The 14639-nt window shown below is 30.6% G+C and overlaps 1 protein-coding gene across 16 annotated transcripts in view; it reads right to left on the bottom strand.

Annotated features, from left to right (window-relative positions):
* The window catches only part of LOC143236989 (E3 ubiquitin-protein ligase wwp-1-like), a 68567-nt gene that overhangs the window by 40894 nt on the left and 13034 nt on the right, over positions 1-14639 (bottom strand). For 8 of the 16 annotated variants that reach the window (XM_076475753.1, XM_076475757.1, XM_076475758.1 and 5 more), the window contains exons 4-7: positions 13298-13387; positions 8627-8698; positions 7196-7337; positions 1310-1434 (exon numbers count right to left, since the gene is read on the bottom strand). In XM_076475753.1, coding sequence (XP_076331868.1) covers positions 1310-1434; positions 7196-7337; positions 8627-8681 — 322 coding nt within the window. In that variant the 5' untranslated portion in view covers positions 8682-8698; positions 13298-13387. Of the gene's footprint in view, positions 1-1309; positions 1435-7195; positions 7338-8626; positions 8699-9621; positions 9736-12629; positions 13233-13297; positions 13388-14639 lie in introns of those variants that run through there. The other 8 variants (XR_013019832.1, XM_076475762.1, XM_076475760.1 and 5 more) reach the window with 6 other exon arrangements.

Below are 14639 nucleotides of genomic sequence, written 5' to 3'. Positions count from 1 at the left end.
ACAATGCCAAAATGGATTGACTCTTATTGAGGAGTATAATGACATTATAAAAAAGTAAGAAGAACTGAAAAAAGTATTTCTTCAATATGTGCAGGATCATGGAAGACACTCTGCTAATAACAAAAAAGATATAATACCAATACAAAACTGACTAACCACACCATAATTATATAATTATGTAAATGTTTATCTGTTTTGTTTTTTTACATCACATAGTCCATATAGTACCAGGCCCACAGAAGTCTAGAATTTCAACCTCACTGAGCAACCTTTAAATAATGTCCAAAATGGATGAAGTGTAACATTTAATGTTTTTGTCCTGTACGCTGGAATAAAATCGGGAATCAAGACCTTAAAATTTTCAACTTGCAATTTTGCCATGAAATGAGAACAAACCTAATGTTCATCAACTTGCTCAGGCAACATTATAATGTCTTTAATAACGATATTTATAAAAGTTTCAACAACATGCACTTTTCTAATTTATCTAGAGATTTTAAAACATTTTGTAACAAAGACAAATTTAAACTGCTTATAAGTTTATTTTAAACGTAAAGTTCTTCCTAGACTTTAATGAAAAACAAGAGCTATTGTTTAAATATTCAAAGCATGATCTCATTAGGATGCTTAACCAATCAACTGTAGATGAAATACAACAAAGTGGGATAATTTCAAAGCAATTTTACATCATTTTATGTTAAAGACAATCTTATGTAGTGCCAAAGACAGTTTTTGGTCATTTTAATGCAAAGTATACTTATTTCCTCATAAGAATAAAAAAGCAATTCAAAGATACAAGTAGTTCACATTATAACAGTATGTATAGATTCTCTCTAAATTAAATTGATGCAATAATTAGCATTAGTTACAAAATGAAGTTTTTCACACACATATCCTGTTTCACAAGTTTCAAGGTTATTTGTTTCTAAAAGATCTATAGTAATATGCTCAGCTTTATTGTTTAGTCAGTCTTTGCAATTCTCAGCTCTGTTACACACGTCTACTATCTTTATAGTGATGTGTCACCATAGTAGTATCTGTCTCTTAAACACAAATGCTTGATGCACAGCTGTAACAGAAAGTATCTAAGGTAAGAGTTCAACCAAATCATAAATCATTTGAAGGTGACTAAACCTAGTTGGTTTTAAACAAAAATATAAAACTTTTCAGTTTGAGCCATAAGCTTCCAAATAAATATTGCTTTGGTCCAATGAATATGTAAAGACATAGTTTGCTTAGTGTTGTACACATGATGTGTGTGTGTGTATATATATATATAAAAAAGCATATGCATATAAATAACACTTACATCGGCCTCCACGTGTAACAAGAATACTGTGAAGATCAAAGGCACACTCTCCAAGCACGCCATTTCTGACCAATGACCCATGATTGCATATCCTGAAGTTAAGCCTGGAATAAGGACTGGCCAGTCTGAAAATGTTATAATATTATTATTATGTTATAAATAAATATATGGTACATAACTTTTGTCACAAAAAAAATCCACGAATGGGAGAAGACAGTTTTCACAATAAAACATGTAATTATCATTTGTTAAATAAATCTTTGTGCAACCATGCATGTGTATTAAAAAGATAATTCAAGTGTAAAATGAAAGTTTTTTTCTGTTTGCTTTTAGTGAAAGGTTACACAATGGACTATTTGTGCTTTGTCCAGAGTATAACCTTTCAACAACAGTAGGATGACACATTCTCTATAAACAGTTTACTTTCATGAGTACTCAAGTCTTAATAAATCATTTTTGATGAGGCAAACTAAATGCACTGGATTGTTTGTTTGGTTTGAATTTTGTGCTAAGCTACATAAAGGCTATCTGCTTTAAATGTACTAATAGTGGAGAGGAAGTGTGACAGGTGATGAGGAAATGTATCTGTTTATCTGAAAGATGTTTTCATAAGAAAATAAGAAAAAAGGTTAAGTTCAGAAAAGCTACTCACCTTACTGCATGACAAATGGATAGAATCCAACAATAAATATGATGTTGGAGTTGGTACATAGAAGTTACAAAAATGATTTCCTTTTTGAACAAAACTGGTTCACAAGGCAAGGAGTAACACTAATGAGGCAACATTTAGCAGAAGACCAGATTAATCTAAAGTAGGGAATAATCTTCACTCAACATAAATGAGAGAGCAAAATATATTGTCACAATAATCTTTTGTTTGGTGCAAGTATGTCAATAATGAAATAAGAATGGCATATTGTTCAACCATCCATTATCACACATACTTATATGAAACACTCACCAAAATTATCAGGTGTAGGAAACTGTATGACTGACCAGTGTCCCAAGGTAAATCTAAGATCCATCCAGCTGGATATAACCACCAGGAATGGTTTGATTCATAACGTATTAGGGTATTCTTTACTACACATATAAGTAACCCACCAGCTCACTTCTCAAACAAAGGGTGCATCCACTAAGTAAGGAACACTTGATTTCAACTTCCCTAATGGTTGCAAACTGGGGAAGCAAGAGTTCTCTCAGACTCCACTAGAAGAAATGAGGAGGAAAAATTCTCATGAGGGAAAACATCTGAGAGATGCAGGGACTGTTATCATCAGACAAAATAGAACAAAATGAAGTTCACACTGAGAGACAATGCAATGGATTACTGTGACAGCAGGTGCGAGAACAGACACATACCAGCAGGTGCTGTCACAGGTTTTCTTCTTTTACACAAGTGAAGAACAACCTGGAATATATATAGCAAATACTACTACTTGCTATAAAGGCTGTCAATGCAGTTTTTCTGTAAATGCTCCCTATGACACAACACCAGCCACTTATTGGGTTCCATCACTTACATGATACAGATATAAACACATATAATTGAAATAAGTTGGTTGGGGAGATCTATAAAGAAAAAGAAACATTACTCAACAGAACCATTGTGAAGAATGGCAACTGGAGAGTGACAAAAGCTAAGGAAAATGAAAATCCCTATGGTTTAAGTAACAAGACAACAATTTGTCTGAAGTCGTGTATATCTCCAGCAGCAGATCTCATATCAAAGATGTCAATAGCTTGTTGAACCTGAGATTGGATACCTGGTGAAGTGAGAGAACAGTAATGTTAAGATGCTCATATGAGGAGTAAATCCACTGGAAAAAAATAGAAGATACAGAAACCAGTCAGTGTACAAGACCCAAGCCTAGACAAAATAGTTGATCTATCACCACAGCCTAAGCCTCTGAGACATAACCACAAAACATAATCCAGAACCAGGAAAACAGAAGTCCTGAGGGATTTGTACCTCCCTGATAAAGGGGCAGAGAAACAATAGAGGAGGTGTCTGCATAGATCATAAGCAGATCAAACAGAAGATGATGGCAAGCCTGCACAGTAGTCATGAGCTTAAGGTCAAAGAGACAGAGAAACATACCCTGGAAACCAAATGCAGGAAATGAGTCAGGTGCCCAGATCTGCACATGTAATGGACCTAGTGAAAAAAGATGAAGCTTTATTAGCAAACTCAGAGAGAAGGACAAGGACTAAGAACCAAATTGAGAGTTGAAGAAAGTAACAAAGGCCCCAAACTGGATCATTCATTACAGGGTTAAACACCCACTAAAGAGTGGGAAAGTTGCCCATTGAAATTTTAGGTCAAGTGGAACAGACTCTTTGGCCAACAACCTCTAATCACCGTAAGAACAATTAGAAAAAAGAAATAAAATCTCAGAACCCCAGAAAGGGGTTTAGGAATTGTACCACTGTTTGGAACAGGTAGGGTAGAGAGTACAAGTAAAAACCTGATCTCACCTGAAAATGAACATAGATTGTAGCAAGGGGAGTTCACCAGTTCAACAAGCAGTGACCCAGTGAAGCTGTATGTGCTGAAAAATCTGGTAGGGCCACCTGGGTTCCAAGAGCAAGAAACTAAGGTGAGAAAAGATAACTTCTGAAAAGCTGCATTAGGTAACAATATACAAGAAATACCCACACTATACACATCACAAAGAAAACTTCCATGACAAAGGTCCTGGAGAGGAGACTGAGGAAGGTGCAAGTAAAAAAGTAAATAAACCTGACAACATAGACCCTAGAAACAAACAAGCAAATCCAAGGGCAAGATATAACACAGGCCTATGTAGGTTCCATCATGATGGAAAGCATTCAAAGAAACTGAGTGTGAATGAAGACAAGTTGATTTAGGAAAAAAAAAAGTAGGTGATGTAACAAGAAAACCTAAGAATCAGCAAACAATTACTGGTGAAAGTGAAAACAAGATTGTGGAATCCAAGCAGTGAACAATAAAAGTAGAACTAACTACAAGATCCACACCAGGAAAAAATAAAGGAAACAAAGATGTGGTGAAACACAAGGTGGAGGAGACACAGCTGAAGTATCTGAATCAGGAAGTTGAGAATTCTGGATCTGAAATCAGAATGGAATAATTTTTGTTATGTGCAACAGCAGTAATGCTACTAATCATTAACATATCAAGTTTCCATTAAAGTATTAGACAACTCCCATGAAGGAGTTTTAACAACCTCAGTTAACCGATGATACCGATGTTTTGGTGTTTGTTTGTTTTTTGTGTGAAATACAATAAAAATGCTAATTATTGTTTCCTTTGTTATAAGTTTGCAAGAAAATTAATCAAGCATGGTGATGATGCATAGGCCTAATGACAACCTTGAAGTGTACTGGTCAATAACCAAGTAAACTGGATTAAACAGAAAGAGACAATGAGGTGTGTTGTCAAAAGTATATGGACAGTTCATATCAAATTGATAATAATTCAAAGAAAAGTTCTAACTAATAAGTGATAAAAGGTTTAAACAATAAGTACAAAAATTATAGTAACACTTATGAAAAAATAGAGATTTGAGGACAAGCAGCATTAAAAAGAAAATGAGCCTGTGTTAAACATTCTAGTTTCATGGGGATAACAGCACATGGAGAACGTGCCAACCTTCTATTAGTAGAGGGCTATAGGCTAGTCTAACACATTAATATGTGTAGAGCTGGAAATTATTCAAGGCTTATAGAATGCACAAGAATTTACCTGAGAGCATACATGAAGTGCAGAGAGGTCAGTAGCATTTCTGAAATAAGGTTTTTTCATTACAAGTGCTCAAAATTTATGTTTTCTAGAACTTAAATACTCAGTTTAGAAATTTATTAAAATAGAGAGATGTAGCTTGCACGAATATAACACTTTTTAAGTAGCAGAGTGCCATACGCAGTGCATTTTGAAAGAATGCTGCATCATATTATATACATGGTCATTTTTAGTTCACATTTAATTCTTTAATAATTCTCAATTAAAAATTAATTCACCCTTAAATTACAATGTGTATTTAGGTGTGTTATGTCCTATTGACGTTTTCTTTTCCTTCATTGTAAAATCTGTTATGGAGGCTAGGATCAAAAACATTTTTTGTCAACTTTAAAATATAGCACAAAATTACAGTACTGCACTAAGTTACAAACTTTATTATAAATCAGCCTTCATGTAAAACAGCTGATAAATCTCCAAACTTTAATGCATTTATCAATACCAGTTTTTAATTTGTCAATTATCAACTGGTTCAAAATGTACATTAGAAAACGAGTTAGTAATATTATACAGGGTGTTCGGAAAGTCACTGTGCAGTTTTGTAATCATATTTTATTCAGTCTATTTCAAGCCAGCAACTGATAGCGGTGTTTAGAAACAAAATAAGAAGGATCCAGGCCTGTATTGATGCCAATGGGAGTCACTTTCAACATTGTTTATAATTGTCATTCATATTTACCTCCTGTATTCTATATTGAAACATGTCTGTTTATAAATATATAAGTGCACAGTGACTTTCCAAACACCCTTTAGTACAAAATTATGTTCTCACCATTGACAACAGCTATACTATATATGTACACTGTGCTATACTGAACAAATCCACTTTGTACACCTACTACAAGAACCTGTACATGATATTTGATATGACTACAAATAACACCCCACATAGAAAAAGTGAGATGTAATTCAGTGAAAGTTTATTAATAGGAACAATTCCATTTAATAAGTTACATTCTACACAAATAAAGCTGAAGCGTTTTGCAAGTCAAACTTCTGAAATGTACTGGCTTCCCCAATGCTATTTTTCAACCCCTGTAAATAATTATTGTACATGACAGCAGTACTAATGTCATAAAATGTGATTTTATTTTGTTCAGGTTCATAAAACAATTAGAATTACTAGATCAAGTGAAAACAATGAATTAACCTACAAAAATATCAAAAAGATGATTTATCCATTACCTTTTAATCTAACATTTAATGCAAGTACAAGTATGTGTAAAATTAACTGTTAGTGACTATCAAATTATACGTAAATACAGTACTTGAAATAAGTATGAAAACAGGTGATAATACACATGCAAGTGTCACAATGAGTAATTGCAAGTAAATTCAACTATATTTATCAACTACGTATTATTTCCTACAGTTAAATGCCATATTATAATGTACAGTTAGTAACATAGCTAACAAATTATTTTTATATATCTTATTAAAACAAATGCTACTTTCTGAACAAGATACTATTGTTTCATTCAACAATTTTTAGCAAGCAAAAGAATGTTTTGTGAAATTATTCCCCTGTAACTGACAAATACAAATAAATGAAAGGTAAAGTGTCAACTATTTTTACAGTTAAGCTTGTTCCAAAAACTACTACTTTACAAATGCCATTTCAATAAAAGTTCTACAGGTGTTTTTCATTATCATTACCATTGATACACACTATATACTAATGTCTCGCAAATGTAACCACAAAACCCTATCCACATCTCGCAGTTTATACTGCATTCTGGTCCCAAAATATACAAAACTAAGATGCAACAGGGGGGGATATCACAATGAAGGATGAAGATATATCATTCCACATTCATGTTTAATAAGTGTACAAGTGTAACATGATTTTCAACACATGAAACATAAAAGCTACATTAGTTATCAAAATCGTTCTAGAATATTAAAACCTTGTAACTTTTACCTCTTTTCAATGTTAGTTTTACAATGGTAGTGACCAAAAGTAGTAAAGTTAAGTTCTATTACATTTAGAAACTTTATTTTATAATCTTTACTAAAAGGTCCTTATAATATGAAATTCCACAAAAACCTGATACTTAAAATCACTGCATATGTTATATTCAAACAATCTACAAAGATACACTCACACTGCAAACTGTTCTTCCCATTTTGGAGTAATTGTACTTTTCTGATACTCTGTCTTCACAGGGATTCTTCCATCCATGATAAGTTCCACATAAGGATCAGGTTTAAAGAGAATTCTAGAAAACTGAAGTTTGGCTGAAATAACTGTAAAAAAAAAAAAACATTATCTGTTTATGGTTGCAAGCGAGCATCTTTTAGATTTTGAATCTCTTTATAGAATATATATGCAATAAAATTCATGAAACTCACATTGTAACCTGTTAACCAGTAATTGACGAGATGGTCCTTTATCTTATTATATCTTTAGCATTTCAATAGAAGTCTCTGTAGCTTTAGATTTGTTCAAACAATAGAACAGTCCCAAAATGCAAACAAACACAGTGCTTGTAACATAAACATTGTTATGTTCATGTTATTTTTGTATAGGTACCAAGTAGAATTTAAAATCAAAATATGGTTTATGAAATTCTTCCAGGACCACATTTCTCTTTCTTTAGAGCTTAAGTCTTTAAAATACTGTAACCTGCTCTTTGTTTTTTACCATGGTATATTGAAACTACTAAACACGTACATATTTTTCCTTTCACTATTAAAGCATAAAGAGCCTTGCAAATGTAGCATCCAGCTGTATATGTTGTAATTCAAGAAAATTTATTTATTTTTAAATAGATTTGTTTTATTTGGGGATATTCTGAAGTGAAAAATATAAACCTTGCTTATACAAAAATCCACTCTTCCAAATTTTACTGTTGCAATTTATATTTTTGCAATGTTTCTATAAAAAAAACAATATTTTATTTGTTTTTCTACTCTTCTTTAGTTAACTTTTCACTATTTGAATATCACTTGTAGCTGAATTGGAAAAGAGACCAATTGTGAATATAACTTAATAATCAGATGAGTATGAACATGTTTGCTACTGTACAAATGAAAGGTAAAGTATATTAAAGTATGAATATAATTTCTAATGTTCTATTCTAAGGAAGTATGATCGAAAATTGAGTATAATATTTAAATATTTTTATGAATTCTAATTTGCAATTTTTTACATTTAAAAAGGAAATAAGAGACATAAATGGCATGTTGGCTATATACGTATACATAAGAAAAATTGTTAAAAATGATTTTTAAGTGAAAAACAGGAATAAAAGATATTGCAATGAAAATATCTCAACACATAAAACTTATACATGTACTAAACATTTGAACAGAAAGCATGAGTCAATTAAGTAAGGAATGACCTTGTGTTGATTGTAATACTTCAATAATTCATGTTTTAATTAAAATTTAATATTATATGGAAACCAAAGAAAAATTGTTTTTAAAATTACTTGAGTTTCATCATTTTCAAATTACGTATGAATAATTTATTTCATATTTTTTTAAAACTCCATAATAACACAGAAGGAACAATTAAAATATGTTATACAAACTTTTCACTTTCAGTTCAAAAAGAAGACTTGAAGGGGGTGATGTACCACTACTCATTCTGCTGTTAACCTAATCTAAAGAAGAAACACGAGGTTCAGACATATAGAATGTTACATGATGTGTAATGAACAGATGTCAGATGTTTTCTTAAAGAAATGTTTGCACCTTTTCTGGTTTTTCTCTTATTTATTTATTCATAGACATTACATACTGTTTAATAACTCACTACAATATACATTATTAAATGTATCTTTCCAATAACACAACAAACTGGTAGTTAATTTCTTTTTTTTAATTGGCCCATATAAACTTCAAACATTCAGAGTACAGATACAACTTAAAGTTTGACTATTTCGCTATGCTAATAGTTACTGTATGTTTTAGCCAAATCATAAATCCAGTCCAAAAGATAATGTAATTCCTGAAAATTTATAATCACACATTACTTAATTAAAATATTGATAATACCACAGTTAATACTATCAGCTATATATAAAACAGAAGAGTAATTATTTCTCTACATTGAAGATTATCATTAAACACTGGTCTATCTGATAACAGGAAATATCTGTTCTAATGCAAGCATTCATTACAGAAAGCAAAACAGTCAGCATATGTATCATACAGTACACATGTACACCAACCAGTACATGTACAAGAACATCCACTTCAAAACCAACTACATACAAGCAGGTAACACACAAAATTCCTAGAACTCTACAGAGAAACAATACTCAGTGTCATGCATATCTGAACTTCTATTTCAAATATAGTTGCTCCTACATATTGAGTCTTACACATTGGACTTTAATCTGTATGACTAATTCTTTAAAAACAACTGTTTTTCTTAGTTGTTTGTTTTTCCATGGAATGTTTCATAAAACAAACCAGCACATAGAATACATTTCAAAGGAAGAAATGAAATTTCATTACAGGTACATGTCATCAATTCTACTTCCAAACTAAAAATACATTTCATTATCAGTAGTCTACTTACATAAGTCTGAATGTCATATGAGTTATTTACTAACTCCAATCTGGAAAGTAATCAAGATAATCACTTCACCTTTCATTAAAGATAAGTTATCTTACCCCTGTAGAAGTAACATATCTGAAACATTGAACAGAAAGTGGAGAATGTTAGTCTCTGACATATCTAAATAAAGACATGTAAAAAAAAAGTCATATTACAGTATTTAGAATACTGTTTAGTGCTTTTTGCTCCCATAAGAAGCAAACACAATAATATTGTTACTGTTACCTTTGCACTGACAAAGTGATTAAATAGTGATGAACACAACTTTGGTCCTTTGGTTTTAAAATGACAATAATGGAGTTGAAATATTAGAAAGATGTAAAATAACACTATGTACTCAAAGAAAATAATTTTTGAAATGTAGCTAACAATAATAATAATAAAAAAAGTATGTTTTTAACTGATACCAAAGTTTTATTCAAATAAAACTATATGTTATATATAGTCCCTTTTCAAAATGGATATCTTCTCTTTGACACATGTACATTGTATGTGTAGTTCTAAAGTTTTTGTTTGTTTTTGTTTTATTGTGGACAATATAGCTACTTTTATTTTTCTCTTTAGCTTTGGGATAAATCTAAATTTTATCCAAGTTTTTAGTTTTATTCAACTATTTAGTCTGAAGAATAGAAAAGAAATTACAAAAGTGGTAAAGTAAGGTTTAGGTTTATGGAGATATTGTTTTATACATAAAAGCAATTTATTTCGATTCCAAGAATAAAAACTTGGTGTAAAGTATTTCCATTGACATGAAACAATGCAGCAAGCACCAATATCATAGAAATATCATAAACATAACCCAATTATGAGTAGCTAAAATCATGTCACAAAAATAGCATAAATATTATACAGTAATATTTAAATCACATTACAGAAACTCGATTCTTCAGAACTGGTTATATAGCCAACAGCACATAACAATGTATCAATAATAGAAATAATTAATTACCAGGGGAAGCACATTTCCTACAAGGATTAGTAAACAAAGGTATCTTTATTGTGCAGATACATTTATTGATTCATATCTGTACAGCCAAAAGTATTTCATAATTAGAAACAGCATAAAAATATAGCATGGAAGACTTTAACATTTTTAAAGAGAGAAGAACAAAGTAACACTAAGCCATTTGCCAAAAATTTGTTAATACATTTATATAACTGTATATTTTGTGTAGTAATACTGCAGATCATCATACCTGTAAACAGAAACTAAGTTACACTACATGTATTTAACAGGCTAATTAACAGTACCTACCTAACAACAAAATCTGGTTCACCAGAAAAACAAGTGGGTGAAACATGAAATTTTCAAGACAAGAAAGTTATTCACAATTACCGACCGCTTTGTAATAAAATAACAAAAATATGTTCTATTGTGTTCATATCCTTCTTGATTGTTCTTGGCATAACAATAATAAACATCACTTGACACTGGCCAATGACTGACATTGTACTTTCCACTTGTGATTTCAGGAATTGGAAGTATATACATTAATCTTATGATTGTTTTAATTAATAAAGATTCTTTTCTTTATTGTAAAATGCTTCACACAATAAAGAGTATGATTTTCCATGCCCAACAAAAACAATCTGTTCTACAACTTCAAAAAATACAATGAAATCACAATTGATCTTGTCTTGGGTCCATTCCTTTAAATCACAAGCAACTCAGAAATACTCACAAAAAACAAGCAACCAAAACATCTATTAAAAAGTGACTGTAGAAACAAATTTTCACTGGAATGTGTGATTCTAAACAGTTTCAAAGTATTAGAACAGGAGTATTTTTCTGTAATCTGATACAGGTATTAACTTACTACAACCATCACTTTGAGAAAAGTAGTAAATATTGTGATGTACACCTGCCAGGGACGCAGTTCTTTTTGAACAAGAATTATATTTGTACTGTCTAGCATCAGTAGTTTATTTCTAATGGCAGAGCTGAAGTTTAGCTTCTGTCATGATATTTTTTCAAAACATCAGTGCATCATTACTTGCTTAATACAAGTATGTAATGAAATGGGAAACCCGAATGTCAAGTTTTGTTTTTGTATAAGGATAGGTTCTTTATGGTAGGCATCTGTGGCTTGCTGGTAATAAATGCAAACAACAAATGGACAGCACATAATCCACTTGTTTTAAAATAATATATTCAAAATAACTCAAATGTCTGTACAAATATTCATTATACTATTGATTATCACAGTTGTATTTGAAATTATTAGTTCAGAACACATTTGACAAGATGAATTATTTCCTCTACTCTGTTTTTTGTTATACAATCTACAATAAATTCACTTATGTTGCCCTGTAGGTTAACACAGTTGTATCCAAATGTTAAGTGTTTCCTTTTCATCAGAATCCAAACAGGTGAATTAAATTACTTTAGAACACCCTTTGACAAGACAAATTATTCAGTTTATAAACTCCCATATTACAAAAGTAACTCTTCTTTAGTTGAGAAGACTTCATCAAAAGTAAGGTAACAACAGTGAACTAAGTTTGAAAAGTAACTAATAAATTATTTAGGGCAATCATCGAAAACAAACTGATGAGCACTATTATGTTGCACATGAAAATCAATACACCAAATTTAAGACTATAATAACTAAAATGCATAAAGCATTAACAATATTTTCACTCAGTCCTAATAATAGTTCCTGAAAAATGACTGATTTAGAAGATTTAATTAGTTTCAGATTTATATTATAAGGTAAAAACAAAAAATAATCCTTAGAATTGCAAATGTTAACTCTAAAACAATTACTTTAAATAACTTAAAATATTTAATAAAAGTATCTACAAAGGAATGTGTAATGAATTATTAATTAAATAACAGTAAACGCACATTTCATCTAGTCACAAAATAAAATTTTTATGGTTCCTTTTGAAAAGCAATAATTTATAACTACCATTCAATTTGATAAAACTAGAAGACATACTTGTTAATGCAGAATCTATTCACTTACTTTGCCTGTACTGCTACTCGAGACATGTTATTCAAGATGCATGGTTAAAATATCATAGTCAAGAGCAACACTGATAAATCCATATCTCTTATATAAAAAGTTGTATCATCCATAACGTGTGTGTGTGTGTATAATCAGAACTCAAAGTACAAGCAATAAACTATGTATATGCACCTACTGCATGTCCGAGTTGTTAATATATCATTAAGTGTAAAAGTTCACTTTAGATAGCACTTGTATTCTTCTAATATATAATAATCAGTAATGATACTTCTACAATACAGTTATGCAACCACATGGATAATGCAAGTGCAGGCTCCTAGTTACTTCCATACATTATACAGGTGTTTCATCAGCAACTTTTGTATACAAAAACACTCTAAAGCTTCCTTGTGTTTTTTAATTAAGGAAAGGAATTTTGAGTCAGTCACATGTGAAGTCATGTCATAGATAATTAAAAATATTTTTTGCCATTTTTTTCTAAAGCATTGTAAGGTAATCACTTTAAATAGTGAAATACCTCTGTTTTCAAACAGTATTTCAATAGTTTTACATTTCCTCAGCTTATATAATAATGGGCATTCCAAATTGAAAACTTATAAAATGATAATTTTATAAATCATGCCTCCTTAAACAAGAAAAAAATAAAATAATAAAATGATAATTACGTTCTTTCAAGTAACCATCAATTCTTTCTTTAATTCCTTTAAAGTTGCAGCTTCTAACACTTTAGAATTGCCAGAGATTTACCATCCATTCTATAAGAAAAACAAGACTTCATCCACTACACTTATCTGACCTTCCAAATATGAAACTTACATTTATCTTCTGCTGTTCTCAGAATTCAACACACAAAAGAAAACAATCAGATATCTCAATGTTATAAAGACCCTTAGTCAATTTGAATACTTTCAACTAGATTAGGTATGAACAGACAAGGACATTCTTTTAAAAATTGTGGTCATAATTTTTGTATTTAAATTTAAACTACATCCTTAAAAATCTACATTTAGTTTATTCTTTTATCTCACTCTGGCATTTCCTGGTAATGTTTAAGGAATCTACATTGTATTTATCTATATGTGCATCATCTGTACAAAAAATTTAAAAGAGTTTCAACCCATAAACAGTTAATCCGCATAATGATACAAACATTAATAACATTATATATGACTATGCCATAAATTTTTTCTTTTATCAGTATCATCAGCAAATTTAAACATTTTCTTCATTCTGAATATTTTCAGTTGATATCACATGAAACATGGTCCAGAAGTTGTTTATTGTTTCTAGCTACCTTCACTTACATATTACTTTCAAATAAGGTGTATCCTGTTACCACCAATGGAGAACATTGCTAAATATACCTTATATAAGGGTTAAGCCAGTAATATCCTTCAATGGTTATTCAATTAACACCAAGAAGCATGTATCCTGTTGTCTAAAGTATGTATTGTGAGAGTAATTTGTCACATGGCAGCACCAGTAAAACAGTGAAAAAAGATTTCTTCAAACCTAAATCAATAACCACAGGATAAGGAAAAATTTTAAAAACTAAGCTGGGCATAGCTAAAATACATTATGAAGCCATTTATCCTTCAAATCATCAGAGTTTGTCATTCAGGAAACTGGTACCTACACTGCTTTTGTGTTAAATGTTATAATAATGGTTATTCATTTTGTTTCACATTTTTCCAGTCTCTATTTGTACAACTTTTTAGTTTGTTTTATATCATGATCAACATTACACATGTTATTATTCAAAACACTGGTAATATTTGCATTTAAAATTTAATTCTTACAAAAAAAAAAAAAAGACTCAAAATTACATCAAATCATTCCAGTGTTTTCATACTTGAAGAAACAACCAAACATTTGCAAGCTGACAATAATTTTCAGATCTGAACTCAGATTATCTGGCCATCATATGACTGTGTAAATAAACAAAAGTACACATCTAAGGATTAGAGAGTCTACTATATATATATATTGTATTGTTTTCTGTATTCA

This window comes from Tachypleus tridentatus, chromosome 13 (genome assembly GCF_004210375.1).
Source record: "Tachypleus tridentatus isolate NWPU-2018 chromosome 13, ASM421037v1, whole genome shotgun sequence".
In the NCBI taxonomy this organism is placed as follows: domain Eukaryota; kingdom Metazoa; phylum Arthropoda; class Merostomata; order Xiphosura; family Limulidae; genus Tachypleus; species Tachypleus tridentatus.
This window is presented reverse-complemented; position numbering and strand designations above follow the sequence as displayed.